Source organism: Magallana gigas, chromosome 5 (assembly GCF_963853765.1).
Source record: "Magallana gigas chromosome 5, xbMagGiga1.1, whole genome shotgun sequence".
NCBI classification, from domain to species: Eukaryota; Metazoa; Mollusca; class Bivalvia; order Ostreida; family Ostreidae; genus Magallana; species Magallana gigas.
The window spans coordinates 12,097,076-12,116,270 of record NC_088857.1 but is presented as its reverse complement, the minus strand read 5'-3'; the positions used below and the strand labels follow the sequence as shown (position 1 = coordinate 12,116,270).

The 19,195-nt window shown below is 32.3% G+C and overlaps 2 protein-coding genes across 3 annotated transcripts; one reads left to right on the top strand and one right to left on the bottom strand.

The window, feature by feature from the left end:
- Nucleotides 1–1,012: 1,012 nt before the first annotated feature.
- LOC105335259 (galactose-3-O-sulfotransferase 2) lies at nucleotides 1,013–5,041 on the bottom strand. The gene is made up of 2 exons (XM_011439071.4): nucleotides 4,949–5,041; nucleotides 1,013–4,399 (listed from the first exon to the last, which is right to left on the bottom strand). The coding sequence occupies exons 1-2, from the start codon at nucleotides 4,993–4,995 to the stop codon at nucleotides 3,217–3,219; spliced, it is 1,230 nt and encodes a 409-aa protein (XP_011437373.3). The 5' UTR covers nucleotides 4,996–5,041; the 3' UTR covers nucleotides 1,013–3,216.
- Nucleotides 5,042–6,981: 1,940 nt separating this feature from the next.
- Nucleotides 6,982–18,886, top strand: LOC105335250 (neuropeptide S receptor). 2 transcript variants are annotated; one of them, XM_020070082.3, is made up of 2 exons: nucleotides 6,982–7,168; nucleotides 16,947–18,886. In XM_020070082.3, exon 2 carries the CDS (start codon nucleotides 16,982–16,984, stop codon nucleotides 18,338–18,340), a length of 1,359 nt encoding a protein of 452 aa, XP_019925641.3. In that variant the 5' UTR covers nucleotides 6,982–7,168; nucleotides 16,947–16,981; the 3' UTR covers nucleotides 18,341–18,886. The 2 variants fall into 2 exon arrangements, with proteins under 2 accessions (XP_019925641.3, XP_065942244.1); XM_066086172.1 differs by lacking the exon at nucleotides 6,982–7,168 and adding an exon at nucleotides 10,951–11,399.
- Nucleotides 18,887–19,195: the final 309 nt, after the last annotated feature.

The following is a 19,195-nucleotide window of genomic DNA, read 5'->3' as shown; positions in this document are numbered from 1 at the left end:
TTTTAGTATCCATGCTTCTACAAATAACTAGCAAAAAATTAGAGTCTCATTTAAGACATGCTAATGCCATTAGACGCTTATCAATGAAAAAAATATTTATCAGAGCAAAAACCAACGTTTTCAGTGATCACGGGGTTTTGAACTGCGACTGCTGACGTTTCACGTGATGCACGTTAGCGTCAACGTATCGTGGTATCTTGATTCACTTCCAGAGAGCAATTACAGTTTCTGATACAACGTTCTCTAAATGATGTTAACGTTGTTGGAAACTTGTTTTACCTTTGCATTTTTAAAAACATTTTGCAATCGGAGGTTGCAAGATCTATAAGGTTAATAGATAAAATCTAGTAGGTCGTGATGTATAAAACAATTACCAGCGTAAATTTGGTAAACTTTTAATGTTCCAGGTGATTAAAATCAACACATTGATTGGTGTCATTTATGTATCTTCTTTGATGATTCAAACATGTAACCTTTTCCAAATACATATTGTATTTGCAAATTTTATTAATTCCATAGTTTTTTTTTACCTAAGTTGATGCCATAAAAAGTTGTTAAAAACGATATTAATGTCTTGACAGATTTCAAATATATTCAGACGCAAAACGTCTTATTTCCATAAGATAAATTCTAGTGATATACTTCATAATACAAGCAATAATGATAAAATTCGAACATATCTAGCCACAGAGCTGTAGCTCTACAGGAAATTCGGGTTGACTGACAGTAGAGCTACACTACTATTCATGAAAAACTTGTATATTAATTGCGCAAATATGTTGCAGAACATTTTTTCAGCGCAATTAGTATACATTTTTTTGTGTGTGTGAAACTGTACTTCTGCGGTCTGTCAACCCGAATTTCTATTAGAGCTACAGTGCTGCAGCTAGAACATTTACAGACATAAATGCGTAACGCCTTTTTCTTGATTAATACTGCATCTGAAAATTATTCTAAACACAGAATAGTGATTGTTTTATCACAGTGAAATCTTATAAATCATTTCATTTGGTAGTTCCTTGGACCCGAAGTCGAATTAGCGACTACAGGGGAGTTATTATAGTGAAGGGAAAATCTGCGAAGCGTATCAAATTTTAAACATGTAATAAATATAACAAGGTACTCATTCTAAGCCCAGCGTCTTCATTGGTCTGGGTAATACTGTCTAGCAGGTTTCTACAAAATTTATTCCTATTTCCTCTATTTTTTTCAACAAGAAAATAGGAAGGGATTAGAAAATGGGTTAATTAAGAAGATAGTTTTGGCTTAAACAAGATATTATATTTTTTTTTCCGCTTGATTTAGAACATGTTTTGACAAAATTGTGACAAGATAATACATTGTATTGGGGGTTTGTGTTTACAAAGTTAGTATTACCAAGAACAGAAAGTACGTGGCTTACAGGAAAACTCCGATTTCAATTAGGAAAGAAACCAAAGAACTATAGATGATATGAGTTGAGTTTGGCCCCATAATTCGCCATTATTTAAAGTGTTTGGGGAACTATAAAATGTTATGCTATTTTTTAGAAGAGTTGACATAAAATATATTGTTCGCCGATTTGTTTGATTTATTTGCACTCACTTGCAGTATGTAACGTCAGAAGTGACGCTATTTCTATAATTTAATCAAAATCAGTCAAAAATAGACATTTTTCCCATCTTTTAACGAATGGGAAATATAGAGCGCATGCTTGAACAATTTTTGTGTCAGTTATAAGTCTTGGCTAGTTACATCTCTGATTAAAATAGTTTGTTTGTTCGAGCATGCGCTCTATGTTTTCTGAAAGAAAAACGGCTTGAAAACAAGCCGTTTTATGCTAAAATTGCAAAAATGGCGGGAAAAGGTTGTCTTTATGATATCATATTTCTAAAGTGTGGGCACTTGATTCAAAATGAACATAATGTAAAAACATCACATAAATATCTGTATAAAGAAAACAAAGAATAACAGTAGAATGATGATGCTCATTTTAGGGGGGCATTTTAGGCCCATATCATATATAGTCCTTTACACACATACTTTTTTAAAACGTAAATTCTTAATAAAGCATCATAAAATGAAACATTTTAATGATTATTTTTATCCATTTAACCGTTTGACAGCGTATCCGCATTGCTATGATTCTTTATCTTGCTCTTTGACAACAATTTTTTCATTACTTTGACAACAATTTCTTTATATTGTTTCAAATCAATACACTAGTTATTTTTGGACATCATATAAACAAATAAGGTAAATTGGATTACCAAAACCAATCTTAAAATATCTTAGAATTCTATTCTATTTGATAAATGAATGACAGAAATGACGAAATACTGTAAAAGCTTTCCCAGTATTTAAGAATATGGTTTGCGTACTATTTTTTGCGATGTGTATCGTTACAATGTCTGACTTAGGAAAAAAAAGAAAATGATGTCTTGTTTTTCTATCATTATAATAACCAAAGTGCGCTAGCTTTATTATCTACTTCCAAAGGTACGCTTTAGTGACATTTAAAACTCGGCGATAACGGTTCATAATCTATTTTTATCTATTTATTATTTTCATTAATCTATTTGCTTGTCCAGTTAATTTTGACGCTTTCCGATTATTTTTCTATCGTGGTGAAAAAATTGCTGAAAACAGTAATATTCACATACCTCGAGAATTCCTTATTGATTAAATAATCTAGGCATTTCAATTAATAATAAACCGATCAGGCATAAATATTTAAAAACTCGTTGCCTTTGTCAGACTAGCAATTTCATTTTAGTAGGGGGTAAATGATTTTTTATGTAGGCTTTATCACTGAGAAAACATTATGCTACAAGCAACCGCGAGTCTGATTGATATTTGAAAAGAAATGTGTGAACTTGTCAATATTATGTTTTAAATCAGTATTTCCAAGTATATTCTGTTCCTCAATGGTGCCCACGCGAAAATAAAGTAACTGTTCATATTTCTTACTGGAGCTTCCATTTACCCTTAATATTAATAAACAAACCACTTGCTACCTTTCACTTTTTCTACTGTAAAAATGCAGCGTTTTGGATTATGTTATAAAAATCAAATTACCCAAGCAAAATACTAATGTCAACAAATTAGCAGTAAGCGCAAAATCATTATTTGTTAATAATATCATTATATTTTTCAATAAAATTATATTTATATAAAGTTGTTAGTTAACTTGTACACTCCTTTAATATCCCATTAAAAAGTGACATGTTTCAAGTACTACGGTCGAAGATTCGGAAACTGTCGCCATTTTAGCTTATTTGTAAAATCAACTTCGTTAAGAGTCATGAGTTCACACAAGTCTTTATTGATGGCAATATCTGGATGAAATTCGTTCGCCTCTGCCTCAAATACTCTCATTTTAAAGGCAGGATTTCTTTTCTCCTCGTTACAAAAGTCTTCTACAGCTGATCTCAACTGTCGAAAATACGCAACCTCCATGTGAAAGTCCTCTCCCTGTTGCCTCACCTTCCTCCAGAAAACTCTCAGGAAGAAGTTGTACAAACAGTAGTCCAGGAAAGAATGCTGCTTATGCCGATGTCTGTCACGAACGTTTATCTTTGGAACGTATTTCAAGGAGTTCTTGCTTACATAGAGCACGTCTCGCAGATTCCAATTCAACATTCTTCGGAGAAGTATTATAGATTCGTCGAAATATTCTTTAATTAATACGAGTTTAAACTCAGAATTCAGTTCCTGAAGATATAGCAAAATCTTTCGTTTATCTGTAGTATGTAAGAGTTCTTCAGGCAAACCGAAGTCAACAGACATTCTGTTTCTTGTGTAGGAATCATGTCTTTTTTTCGGTTCGTATTGATTTGGGCTTTCTAGTAGGTATTTCACTGGGTTGATAGAAGGCAGGCGAGCAAGGTAAGGCACGCTCCACCTATATTTGTAGTAATAAACGGACGACACAAATTGATCGAATGGTTCTCGAACAATTCCAATAAATACTGTATCTTTGGGTAGATATTTTGTAAACTGTTCTTTGTCATAGATAACATGGTTACAAAGGAGATCAAATGTCGCATCTTTGTCACTTATAATGTTGTTGACATTAATGGTTTCGTTTTGGCTGATAAGATTTGGACTTCGCGCTGGAAGTAAAAAATTCAAGTTCCTTTCCCATCCAAACCTTTGAATTATACTGGTGACAGTAGAACTTGCAGCCTTATGAACTTTAAGAAATGCCAAGTGCCGAATTTCATCGCCTCTAAACTGACGTCTGAAAGATGAGTCCGAAAGTACGCTGTGAGCCTGTTGATATTCTGTGGAATTGTCTATCGAAAAGATACTCCAATCTCTGATTATGGTTTGCGTGTTCTGACATTTATTAGTCCAGGGAACAACGATAAATAAAAGCAAGACTACGGTAGTGACTATAATCAGGAATATCCAGCATCTAGGGGAATGAGAAAAACAGTCGAAAGAAGTTGTTAAACAGCAAATACTTGTAATGTTAGATGCTATAGGACACTTCCATGTTGTGACGTGTTGTTTATCGAAGTAAACAATGAAATTAAGTGCATTTATATAAGTAGTTTCTTTCCCAATATTGTCATCTGACAGCGTGGCGCAGTGAGTTAGAGGGTTTACTACGAATCTGTAAGTCATGAGTTCGAATCCCACTGTGGGTTTTACAATTTATACCTTTCAAAATATTTCTAAAAGCTATTTTTTGGTTAGATATTGTAAAATTTGAAAATTCTGAACCGGTGAAAGTATTTCAATTATAATGTAGCCTACTTTAATCCACATTAATATCGACATATGTCCCATACCACCTTAAATGATTTGAAAAGTTAAAATAGAATTCTGAGTACTTTAGCGATAACAAACAAGAATATCCAGCATCTAGGGGAATGAAAAAAAGAAGTGAGAAGGAGTGTATGAACGGCAGATAACGTTGTTGAATGCTTTGAATAGTTAAATTATAATTCCGGGTACTTACCGTCGAAACCTGGGTCCTGAAATAAATAGACGATAGTAGAACGCCATCGCTACACCTCATAAACTGCATTCATATCGTTTATGTTGGTCTAACATTATGGACCATATCTTGTATCTTATCTGTTAGTTGATTAAGTAAATAAACGATATAGTAACATAATCGTACCAGGTATGTGTAAATTGGGATATTTGACTGGGTACCTGGTTTTCTTTCTTTAAAGGGGCATGGTCACGATTTGGGTCAAATTTATTTTTCTGTCTTTATTATTTACAATGATTTAGGTATGCATTTCTAATGATAAAATAAAATTTGAGAGTGAGTCGTAGAGTTATAAGCAAGATACAGCGCTCACAATTTTTTGTCGTGTAAACAAGGCTCGTGCCCTGTTATTGTTTTCATAGGTTCAATATACCAGTAAAAATCTTTTTCAAGCTGACAAGTCTATTTTCTAATTCATTTTAAGCATAAATAAACAGTTCCTAACGTTTAACACATTCTTTTTAGGTCTAAAACTAGAATTTTCACTTCAACATTCAAAATGTAAACAAAAGCTTTGTTTATATAGCAATGAATTGTAAGCTCTGCAACTCGCTTATATCGCAACGAATGACACTCAAATTTTGGTTGCCTATTAAAAATGCCTTACTGAAGCATTGTAAATATTAAAATCGGAAAAATAATTTTTGACCAAAATCGTGACCATGTCTCTTTAAAACATTAAGTTGATTTTTCTTGAATCCAGTATATCTATTTACCTGGATGGATCTAGATGGATCTAAAGATGATGAAGAAATTGGGTTTTACGGAATGTCCTTTTAAAAAATCTTAACCGGAATTTCTTCAGACCTATTTAGCACATAAACCAAACGACAATTGTTACAAATTATGGGTGCCATTAGGTGACTTGTATTGCTTATGCAATACTCCCAGAATGTTTGTTCAAAATACCAATGTCATGTCAATTGTTTACTTTAAATGCGTAGATCTTGTCAATAGAACAAAGATTAAATATAATTTGATTTTTTCATCAAGAATTTTCTACCAACAATTAAAATGAAGATGTTAAAGTTTTTAAAACTCCGAGTTTGTGCCTGTGCCGGGTACCCCGGCCACCGACTTGTTTACATGTAAGTACCATCGTAAACAAACTATGAATTATTTTTGTAATAGTACTTTGCTCAATTATTTGTTTAGGTTTATGTCTATGCAAAATTTCACTAAAATTGGTCACTTAGAAAGAAACATATTTGTGTTGTATCAATAATTTCCGAACAACACATGAGGACTTTAAGCAACAAACTGCTGCAACAGTTCAAGGTACAATTGTCCTCTGAAAAGATAAGAAATCCATACAAGAGATACTTTTTGTCTTAGTATGATGAAATGCAGATACTATCAAAAAGATCTTACATGGTGCTAAAACCGCTTACATCTCTTTAATTTATTTTGTTTTCTATTAGATTATCTTTTGTACTTTTTCGAGGCATTTGTGTTTTTAAAACACTAGATTTGTGTTTTAACCAAGCATTTTTTTATGTTTAAAGATTATCAAACCATTGTGAGAAGATATAAACCAAACTCAGGAAACTGTTTGTACTTGAACATTTTTAAAAAAGTTCTCTGTCCTTTATTATAAAAAAATTAAAAAAGCCATTTTCTACAAACATGAACATCTGGTTCTGAATTTGTGGGACATCTAAAAATAAAAGCTAATGCGTGTATTTATCCAGACTTGTCAAAAAATCAACATACTAAGAAAATATTTGCAGAAGTTTTCCCATTTTCCTAAATGTTAAAGGTATATATGCCGTTTTAAATGAAAATTTTAAAAGAAAGAAATGTTTTCATTTTTCCATTAAGCTACAAAGTTATTAACTTTCTGCAACTGAATTATACAGTTTTAATCAAACGCATTTAAAAGTATTTATTATAAATTTGATTTTTTTTTTGATCGGGCCAGTCAATAAACGCCCAACTTTAAAATATTTATTAGCACGTGATGTGACAAGCTAATTTTAGAACGTACACAAGAGGTCGACGCGGAAACGTGGTGGGTCCGTTGACAGTTGAATAACGCGTTCGAAGAGAAAAGAAAGAAAGAAACAGTTTGACAGAAAACGTTGTAAATGAGAATCTATATTGAGGACCACTTTGAGCGGTGGACACGAGTTAAAAACTTCGTGTTTAACTATGGGCTTGCCGGTTTCTTGCTATAGACAGGTAAGTCACACAGTGGTGTGTTTTCTTTGTTTATAAAGATACATGTATTTATTCATAAAGGAAAAGAAGCTTGTGTGTATGGTACGATATTCCTTGTCTGGATATCATAAAACTTGTATAGCTAACACTCGAATACTTAAAATCTATAAATTGTATAATTATGTTTTGAGTGGAGGGGCTCCAGACGGGATATTTTTGAGTTCTATTATGAAAATACATGTTGTCGATGTATGAAAATACTGATAAATTGCAAATTTTTTAAAGTGCTCTCATCGATTGTCCTCGACACCGATACACAGCCATCCTCATGAAATGCAGATGACAATATCTGATTATTTTCTATTTATAGCACAGAAACATGTTTATTTGAATTCAAACAAATGTAAACAAACCTGGCGTATTACCTCGTTCTACATGCTGCTTTTCTAAATTACTATTCCCGCGCACATGCGAGTCCACCTCAAACGTAAATCGTTTATGAATATGCATAGGGAAAATATGCCTCTTTTTCATACATTTAGTCATGCTGACAAAATGTTGGTCTGGTTTTCAACATTGCAGAAATGCTGTTAAAAACGGGATATATACCTTTAACTTAGATAGGAGATAAAATAAGTTGCAATTTTGAAACTTACAAAAGTGAATCATCATTATTTTCTAATTCCTTCTAAATCTATTATGACTTAACTTTCAACTAACTATTGATTACAAATGAAATATGGATGGCTTATACGACCCTTGATTTTCTTGATACTTTATTTATCAGGTATATGCACTTTTTATTTAAACTGTTTCAGTTTAATAAATCCTTATTCTATTGTAACCGTTTCTTTAACAATTTTTTTTCAAATTATATTTCTTACAGTCAGCAAAATACCGATATAGTTATTAACCAGTTCTTTTTAAACACATGTAATATCTGTATATCAGTGCATGATTGTATTAAACATCATTACCATTGTACAGCTTATTTACATATTTTTTCTCGACAGATTTCGCATATTATCATACATCAATATTATTTTTCCGCTCCTCTGATAACTAGTATCTACATTTATGCCTTTGATCAGAATAAAGAAAAGAAAGTTATTGTGAACAATCAAAAGAAACCATCTTTTCATCCAAACAATTTATTCATGCATCTTAAGAGACTGGAAGATACAAGATTTCGACATCTTTGATATTTCCCGTGAAGATTTTTAAATTATGAATGTACAATTCGTATCTTAGATATACAAAATAAAAGCGAAATAATCCAGCAAAATTTATTAGTTCATTCTGAATTTCATCAGACGCTGTATCTCTCTCTCTCTCTCTCTCTCTCTCTCTCTCTCTCTCTCTCTCTCTCTCTCTCTCTCTCTCTCTGCGTGTTTGTTATTGATATATTTTTTAATTTTCGGTTCTTTGAAATTCCCTTCCTCTCACACAGCTGCTTCGTGGCTCCGTGTCCGCTGTTGGTTTATGAAGGACACTACAATGAATGATCGGTTCTAATGAGTTTCATTTGATCCGATTTATTTTAACAAGTTTGCTTGTCGGCTAATGTGAAGTCACTACACCAGCTTTTGCCTCCAACTTAATCATTTGAGTGAGGAAAGCATGACTGCACTAAACGCTTTATTTTCGGTTCTTTTTCGGTCACTATTAACTTTTATTCCTCGCCTTATTTTACTTCAAGTCATTTGTTAATTATATACATATGTACATGTAGTTTGGCCAATTTCCAACAGAGATTTAATGGCATAAACTGTGTTGCAATAAAATATTTCGTTGTTTTCTAAATACCCTAACTACTCTTCAAATATCTTGAATTTAGACTTGCCAGCCCGTAGTTGAAGATAAAATTCATAAATACTGGTATGCATGGAAGTGGAACTAATATTCTAATGAGTGGTCTAAAATTAGGATAGCGATAGTGTAATTGAACACCTCTCTCTCTCTCTCTCTCTCTCTCTCTCTCTCTCTCTCTCTCTCAAAACAAAATAAAAAACCATAATATCATAATATCGGTTGGTATATGTAGCCATTGATGATCGTAAACCAGTGGCTGATGTCAACAGTTTAAATGTTCGAATAGAATAAACAAGTAGATTTGTCATCAGTAACGCACAGAACCGATAATCTGGTAGCATTGATATGTTAGCAAAACATTTTTTTACTAATAACATTGCTTTAAAATATGAATACCATCACAATAATGTTTATTACACTTTATGACGCTTTTCGTGGTTTTCCTATCCAAAAGCACTGACAAATCTGACAGGATATTTGACCCCCTGGAAAATTCGGGGATGTGGTGCAGTAGCTCGGTTGTGGTAGACTTTTCAAACATATGACTGATTTCCTGTTAATTTGAATTATGTATCAGACTTTTTAGGTATTACAAAGATTATTGTCAACATAATGAAGATAAGCACTAAGGAAAAAATACTAGTGTTATATGATGAATTAATCAATAAACACCAATCAGACTGTTTCGATAATTCCAAATTTTCTGGAAACGACTTTGTGTCAGAAAGATAAAGATGATGCTGACCTGATTGTCTTTTGCATCGTACTTAAGTCTGTGGGCCTACCCCGAGGTATATCCCATCAATATGACAAGAACAGAAGCTTTAGTGTATCTCGTAAGCATACTTAGTAGTCTGACATGTGTTAGACTGTCTCTAGATCCTCTATATACACCGTGAAACTGGTGCCCATTGCGTGTAAACCAGCATATTGGTATTTATCTCAGACTATTATTATTATCAGAATTATTTGTAAATTAACGATATTATTTTATCATTCACTAATAACCATACCGAATAATCATGATCCTTTGTTAAAAACTTTTATAAAGGGATAAATATATATTTTGTCCCCAAAATCTATAGCGTATGTTTAATTCATCATATATGTTCTTTCAATATCATTAGTTCCATACGATGTCCCTTAATTTGTCCAAGACTCGTAGTTCTCACGTGCTAACAATATTGATTTACAACAGTATTCTGGAAGTAAGACCAAATTCCATACATCATATTTGTTATTAACTTACAAACAGGCTCTCAAGCACTTAGAAAATACCTAACAAATGAAATGGTAAAATACGATTTGCAAAAGAAAAGATCTATTCAAATGATTAAAGATAAATTTTTAAAAAGGTACAATTAAAGGTGGATATACCCGTCATTAAGAACATTCTGGTACAACTGTTTTACTCATGATACATATAAAGATAAAAACTTTAGTTATTTGTATTAATATGTACATACTGATTAAAATTAGACATACAGAACCTTACTGTTGGCTGGTATAATTATACATGCACTTATGATACCAAACTGATCGTTTTGAAAACTGTAAACTGTGATACATCGTCGGAGGAAAACAGAAAAGGAAAATTGGATAAAATTTGATTTTAATCAATACCAGTGCATGTACTCATCTTTTAATTTAAAGTCTAGAAGATGCAGCATTGCTGTGCTGTGAAAAAAGCAGACCAGCGCATTTACAAGCGCTTGCTAGAATGAAAAAAAAACGTGTAGTATTTGGATTAGTTATTGAGTATCTGATGTAAAAGCTTTCTTCAGAATGATATACGAGAACCAAAGACATATATAGCGCTTGGTGACAGAGGTTGTTTCTGACACCCTAGTCATTAATTATACCCTCTGTATGATCTCGCCACTGCGATCTGTTATCAAGCGATTTCAAAGCCCACAAAATGTATCATCCATATATCTGCAGTCCAGTGATTTGTCTGTGTGAGTGACAAATGAAATTATTGAAGTAATGGCTTCACCCTATGTCAGAGAAAATTCTACTCCAATTTGCTGAAAAATTGGAAATCGGAATAACATCATTCATGACGGAATGATTTGAACCACTGTCAATAGTATAAACTTTTTATGAGAGATTTCTTAATCAACCGATTCCTGAAATCTGAATCTACTTGACAAATCTGTAATGTACAGTAATGGTGTTATCACGCAAATAATTGGTTTATTGTCGCTACACCTGGGCATCCATATCCGATGGTCAAATCATGTTATTCGAAATAAGAATGTAGTTTTATATTCTAACGATAAGAAATGATCTCTGTCTTAGGCGTATACTGTCCTATAATTTGTTGGTTCTCTGGATCGTGTATTGATCAGTCGACAGCTCTCAACGTGTTTCAGTAGTTTAGCAATGAGACATGAGGAAAGAACCAGGCGGTTAAGATTTTGATTCCTCTAAATTACAGGTTAGTTGTCAGTCTAATTTCATTTTCTGTAAACGATACGAGCATTCTTAAATTTACAAAATTTTAACATGTACGATAATTTGTTGAATTTTTACCGTCAATTTTTTTTGTGTTATTGCTAAACTGATTTTCCTAGAAATCGGATTTCTTAATTGTTAAAATTTATATGTTGTTGATTAAGAGAAAGCATACTCATACCGTTCTGTATCACAAACTAACCTTTGTTTTGTATCAGTATTCAACTAAAACAAATGCTTCTTTATCATTATATTATTATTTTCCATGCTATTCTTTGTCAATTCCATTAATTTTGTTTGTTTTTTATATCAATTATGAAAATGTGCAAATGAAGCTTAAACATGACTTGTAAGATTTTGTGCTTTCTGTAAACAATGGTGAATGTACAATTTGTCATATTATTATATTCATATCATAAAACAGTATTATGAAAAACACCGCTAGATGTTGAATTGGATGTTATTTAACATTTAATGATGTTTGGAAAGAAATCACTCGCAAATGGCCATAACTACTTATTTCATGCATATGATAATGTTTCATTCATCAAACTCCATTAAATCAAGTGTTACTAACCTTTCTGTTGATTTAATTACAAAAAATGATTCTCTTTGCCTACGTAAATAAGTCTTTTTGGTATTTGGTTTTTGGTATTTTTAAGCTTGGTATCCTTTACCAACCGGCGTGATAAATCGATCGTTATGTGCCTACATATTATTTCCAGTTGATAGAATATAATTTAGTTCCTACAAATGATCTATCATTATAAAAGAGATTACATTACAGTTAGTCAATGATACATGATTTTTTTCAAAGGCACTTTTATTATTTTTTCACTGTGCGTCAGTTGTGTTATTATAACCTTTGTTCAAACCTCTGACGTTTAATGAGAGAGTAAAAACTACCAGCCCCTTGTGGTTTTCTCTGTAATTGAATTTTTTTCTGTTTTTTTTTTCTCTTTAGTTATTCTTGTTCGTTTTAAACAAGTACACAATTATTGGAGGTAAGATGCAATCCCTTTATCTTGTAACCTTGTTTGTGTACGAATATTAATAATTTAGTATATACATTCACAGAGTTCTTTTCTAAAGAAAAAAGTTGCCCCTAAACTGTCAATAGAAATCAATTTGTCCACTTACATACACTGTAACCTATTCCATGAATTCTAAAACATCCTTCAACTCATCATTGATGCCTTCTTTTGAAAATCATTCAGTACACCTTCAATTTAATCAAACAATAAAATGTTTTTTGTGATTCATGCGGGATATGAAAGTAACAACTTTACAAAAAACAAATATATGTAATTTTTTCCTGCAAAAATTGTTACTTCATAGCCCAAATGAATCATTAAAGAAAACATTCTGTTGTTTACATCTTTCTTTTAACAAAATTTATGAATTGGTATTAAAGAATAAGTCAAAGTCAAAACTCAATTATTGTTTACGTGCATCAGTACATTAGATAAAAGAAAAAGCCTTGTCGTCTTATATTTGGAATTTGAGTCTGGCATTATTATGATTATTTCGTGCAGTCCGTATTTTTCCTTAGGTTTCTGACGGTTTCGATGATTGATAAACTTGTGAGAACTGGATCGTGTAGATTTCATCCCTGTCAGTTTCTATAGAGCTATGAATCACAATCGGTTTTCGTTAGAAATAGAGGAAAAATACTCGGGAGATGTAAATATTAGAGTATGATGCATACACAACGAATTCTTGATTATCAAACAAATAAAAACAAAATATTGATATTCTTTTAAAAATACCTGAAAAGAAGGCTAATATGATATCAATTAAAAAAGTAAGCTTTACTTCTGTGCCATTTGAACAGTAATGATTCTATAATAAGTGACATAAAGAAAAAGTTTGATGATATCGGCTATATATTTAGTACATTGTAATTACCTTTTTTTCATTAACCACATGTACATAGTCTACATTGATTAAAACTATGTCTGATTTACGACTTCTAGATGATGAAGCTGCAAAGGTAGTTGTTGATATTAATTAAATAGATTCATATTTCTCTTTTATTCTCATTTTTCCTCTCTCTCCAATTAATATTTACCAAACGGTTATCGAACACGTGTCTGGCCTCTCTTTTTTATTTCGAATAATAGCCACCGGTATTTTCTCAATTTCCTGTATTGCTTTTTTCGTATATATTATAAGATATTCATTAACTTTGCCTCATCGAAAGCCAAATACGATAACTAGTTACTACCAATAATAGATTATCATTGTATTTTCGCAGTGACATTTAAGCCAAGTTATTGGTACTAGCTGTGTATGACTAAAATCATCGTCTTCTTCTTAATCCATGGGATCGGCTTATGCTATTGAGTTTTGTATTCCCAGAATCATTTTTCAAATTGTGATTAGTTGTGTTTTGTGTTGCTTCTCTGCCTTATTTAGTTAAGTTAAATAAATTGCTTTCATAAAATACAACCAACATGAAATTCGTTTCCCATTTTCTCAGTGCATCTAGTAAACATAATGGGATATGTTGAAATCAAGTTAAATTTAACACAGTTTTCCTGTTTTTGTTTTGTTGTTTGTTTTGGATCGGTTGAGTGGTTGTTTTTTTTAAATACGTTTTTGACTTGGTTTTGTTTTTTATCTGAGAAAACTTCAAAATATTTCTTTTGTATTACGCATATCATTTCAAATTCATTGCTGACAGAAGAAACATATTCATTTTGTATGTTATTTAAAGTTGCATTCATTTGTGAACAGTATAATGTTTTATTTAGAACTTTCAATTAAAAAATATTAATTCTGTATTCAGTTTGCATACATGTAACATAATGTGGAATCATTCTATCCTCTCATTTGCTTGCGTCAATTTTGACTGTCACTCCTCCAGAGTGTTGACGACATTTTTTATATTGTATCTCACAATATTTTATATGATGTAAACATATATAAAAGTTGTATGTTGTTCTCCATAGCGAGAGTGCACGCTCTGCAGAGACTCCGAAGCCAACTGGCTTCGCCTTTTGCGTGCCTCGCATATGTTTATACATGTACTTTTGTTCAATGCTGATGAGCTTATTGCTCAAAGTTGAAATAAATAATAATAATTTTTTTATATAAAGGTCAGACAAAATGTAGTTATCTTTAGTACCATGTCATTATATCTACATCATGGTTAACTAGGCATTTTTACAAGACAAAAAATATGCTCTGAGAATGGTACAAGTCATATCTATTTTTATGAGCAAGATCCTATTATTTTCCATCAACTAGTTTAACAGTAAGGATTCATGTATTGATTGAAGTTGTTACTTAAAGGATTATATCTCCTTAATCTTTTGGATTGAGTTTGGAAATTATTCTACTTCACAGAAATTGTTCTTTTGTTTCTTGCCTGGTTTGACGGTAGAAATTGATATCTTGTCGACAGTAGAATCGCTCTAAATGTAATCAATTTACACTTTAAAAATTTTTCTCACTGCATTAAAATTTACCTTAATTCTGAAATAGCCACCATTTTGATGCTAAATGCAAGTTGAAATATAAACGTTGCAATAAAACATTTATTTAGCATTTACAACTTTGGTCGTGGGTTGTTAATTGTTTTACAATACGGTTTTTTGCAAATTTTAAGACCATGTTAAATCGATACATTCTCGGCATGTTCTCTCTAAATGTCCCTTTTTTATTGGATTCATTGGGAAAAAATCATGAACACAACAGAAATTTTTTTAATATCCTTTTATTACAAACAAAAGTTTCAGGAAGCATTACATGCAGATACTTCTTTAAAGAAAAATAATTCTGTTTATATTTATTCGGATCGGTAATGTTTAATCCTAAAAGCTATTTCACAATTGGCGAACGAGCAGACACGACAAAATATTCGTGCAATATCCGACAAATTTAGATTTGGATTGCCCTCGGTCGCGTCTGAATAGTGTGCATGTCGACTATTATGAGGAGACTATATGCGACCACTTAAACTCATGCAACGTATGCGAGAGCTCGTGCGAAGCTAAAACATTCCGATCGCAAAATGTTGCAAAGTGCTCATGCGTCAATTGTGAAAGGGCCTTTAAGTATCATCAGTGACATGTTTAATCTAGTAGGAACTAGGAACACAATATCGGATACTGTCTCATTCAAGTATCAAAGTGATACTTTTGCATCCTCCTAAGATATGGAAGTTTCAGTTAAGATCATATATATCATCACAATTTGCATAGGTAATACATGTACAAATTTCCTTCCATGTAAATTGAAAAAAATATACCTAAAAAATATCATTTTTCATAATGCATATGAGGAGTTTCTGATAAACTCAATTTTTTTTTATATCAAATGCTAAATATGTGTGATTATTTCATTCAGGAATTAAAAGAAAATAATTTATTGTCAACTTAGGTTTCCTATATGCAAAAATAAGCAATTGTTTTTTGTTTCCAAACATAATAATCTTAATTCAAATAAGAGTTCAAAACTTTAAAACATATTTTAAATGGCTTTGTTCATAAAAATCCTGATTCGAGCGCCTGTTGACTATACAAACACACTTATTATTTATCCACAAGTGTAGCCGTCCTTATAGTGTTAATTTAATTCACAACAATTTTTACTATTCATAAGGTACCTACCAATCTAAACTTTTTCACAATATGACTTGTTCATGCATCCTTCTCTGTTGCTGATATATTCTGGAATAAACGCATTTGCTCACATGCTCTCAATAGCTAGAGTCACATAAACTCCATCTGCTTAGAAAAACTTCATCAGTTTTATTTTTTGGTCTTCGTTTTGTTTTCTGCAATCGCTTTTACTTCTCTTGCCATTTAAATATACGAAATAGATGCAAAATATTCAAACGAACAGATTGCGGATCCATATATTCATTTACATGTGCTTAATGATACAGAAATTGTTATTATTTGAAAAATAGGCAAATTCTGAAATGAAATAACAATATATGTAAGATTTACCTAAAATCTTATTGATTAGTCCACGATTACATCTTTTATGTCTTGAAGTAAACAAAAATCGGAACAAGTTTTTTTTTTGTTAAAAAAATAAATAAAAATCGGGGACCGTTAATATTAAATCCCCTAACTAATGTCTTTTTAAGCCCATACGTAAGACAGACGTTCAATGTATACAATGCAGTTGATTACAGCAGCTCATTCTTCGTCCAATATTGTTCCTAAGTGTTCTTACTATTCAGTACTAGACAATCTAATCAATTCTTCGAATATTCTTTGTCACGACTCACTTTGTTCCTAAGTAATACTAAATTTAAAAAGTAAAACGTTGATAGTGGGTTATATTTCGTATATTGTATCCAGCCCTCTCCTGTGTGTGTGTGTGTGTGCGTAGGGTTTTTTTAATTTGTATTTTAGAATACTTTAGGCTCGGTGCGTATTGTTTTATGTTGCCTATCCTTTATGCATTTTTTGTAAACTGTTTTGAAAAGGTCTTTACGATAGAAAGATTCTATGAAAACAAATGATTCAAGTATTTTTTTTAATTTTTTTTTTACAAATATTTTTCTTTTTAGGTGAATAAAACCAACAAATCGTATGGATTAATAAGATGGAGTGCCCGAAGACCTGGAATGACTCTCTGTCTATAGTGTTAGTTAGCCTTAACCAGACCTACGAATGTGCTCAGAATGAAAACGAAACCGCTGAGAAATGGACTGCAGAGGTCATCGTACGCGTGGCCTCGGTAATGGCGGTGATGATTTTCACTCTAATTGGAAATTTTCTTTTAATTGCTCTGTTGACATACAAACCATCTCGTCGAAAAAAACGGGTAAACATCTTTATCATCAATTTGGCCGTTGGAGATTTAGCCGTGGCTTTTATAACGATGTCAACGGAAATTGTATTCATAGCATTTAACGAGTGGGTCCTCGGTCCTTTCTTGTGTAAGTTCGCCGTGTATCTTCAGTGTGTTACGCTGTCAAGTGCAACATTTCTGTTGACTGGAATGAGTGTCGATCGCTATCAAGTCATTGTTAAACCAATGCAGTCACTGGCCAAACGACCCAAAATCTGGACCAAAGTTGTAAGTGCGTGGGTCCTTGCCTTCCTGTTCGCTTTACCACAACTCGCCATATTCGTTGAAGAAATACATATTAAGAATGGAAAGTCAGTGAAAATGTGCTGGAGTCACGGCTATACCGCACAATGGCAGCGTAAAGTGTATTTCTTCTTTCTCATGACTTACGTTTTGATTGTTCCGTCAATAGTTATGCTGTATTGTTATTATAAAATTGCTCAAGTGGTCTGGGCTAGAGCAAGCTCCCATCAGCGGTCTCACGACGATTTCGATGGAAACTGTCACGCGAAATCCTCTCCGAGAGTTTCTGTTCGAGTGAGTTTGGTGTCTGCTTCCAAACAGAAAGTAATTAAGATGACCCTTACGGTGATCGTTGGTTTCTTGGTCTGTTTGACTCCGTACTTCATTATATCATTTTTACGGATTTACAGTGATTACAAATTGAAACTCAACGACGCGCTGTCTGTTTCGGAAATAATTTTCATGGTGCATAGTGCTTTAAACCCTGTTTTGTATGGTATTTTTGCACTACGATGGGAACATGTTAAACGACTTCGTTCCAGAATCAAGTACCGCAAATCAATTCGAAATGAAATAGCTAGACAACGGACAGTGGATAAGAGGCGGTTCTACAAGCTTCAATGTGGACTGAAGATCTTTAAGAGGCGAAGTCTGTTTCATGACACTAATTTTATTATAGCAAATCACGGTATCCTAGAGGAAAATGAATTGCGAACTCGAGCTACGAACCGGTTTATTAAGTATAGCCTTTCGCTGCCCGACGAGCAGAAAGTTGGTAATAGATTTTCGCGACTCTCTAGTGACGGATGCGAGTCTTTAAGTTCAAGTGTACCGGAACATGATTGTGACAAGGATACATCTTTATAAAGTCACTGAAGTCATTAACAAGTACTATTTAATAGAAAAGTATACCTGTCACACTTTGATATTCGTACAATCCATAATGATTATCAAAACGGATCTAGAACTAATAATTTAATGATGAATGAGCGCTCACGCCTGTAAAACTATAATGTTTAAATGTACTTATTGATTTGTTACATATATATCTTTGCCGAAACGAATTTCTTAGAAGAAAATGAAGAGCTTCAACAAGATATCAAGACAACACGTGCACCACATATTGATTATTACACGATAGTATGATAGTTTCAATACTAGTACTTTATGGGTTTTATTCAATGATTGTCATTCAATATACACAATTTAGTTGTTTTACGAATCAATACGGTGTTTCAATTCCTTTATCTTCTTGCGTAGCGTTGAACATTATTATACAGAGCACTTTTTTGCTATTTTCACGAATAGCGATTTGAAGGATGAAAAATCACCATTCTGAGGAATTAAGTTATTAGAGTTATTCTTAATAAACATTTTAATTTTTTAAGCCACTCATTACTAATTACAACTTTACGATAAATAAAAGAGATGATAATCCAATTTATATAGTGACTGATACCGTAAGCCATACAGAAATGAATGATATTTGTGAAAATATCCTTTGCAAAATAATATGCAATTTACGCCCGTAAGAAAAATTCATTTGGTTGCATAGAAATCGTGATGCATGGTCATCTATAAGTTAATAAATGAGAAATATCCAGGCAAAAATCTAATGAACCAGCTGCGACAAAATTATCGAATGAATATGAATTATGGCTTTGCTTCATAGCATGCGCGTATACTAATGGACTTCAGAAAAATATATATATGGTTTTTTTT

Bases quoted from the DNA above. Each gene is read 5' to 3' on its own strand.
- LOC105335250 (XM_020070082.3), top strand. From the start codon at position 16,982: ATGGAGTGCCCGAAGACCTGGAATGACTCTCTGTCTATAGTGTTAGTT.
- LOC105335259 (XM_011439071.4), bottom strand. From the start codon at position 4,995: ATGGCGTTCTACTATCGTCTATTTATTTCAGGACCCAGGTTTCGACG. The intron at 4,400-4,948 runs GTAAGTACCCGG...TCATTCCCCTAG, and splicing joins TCAGGACCCAGGTTTCGACG to ATGCTGGATATTCCTGATTA.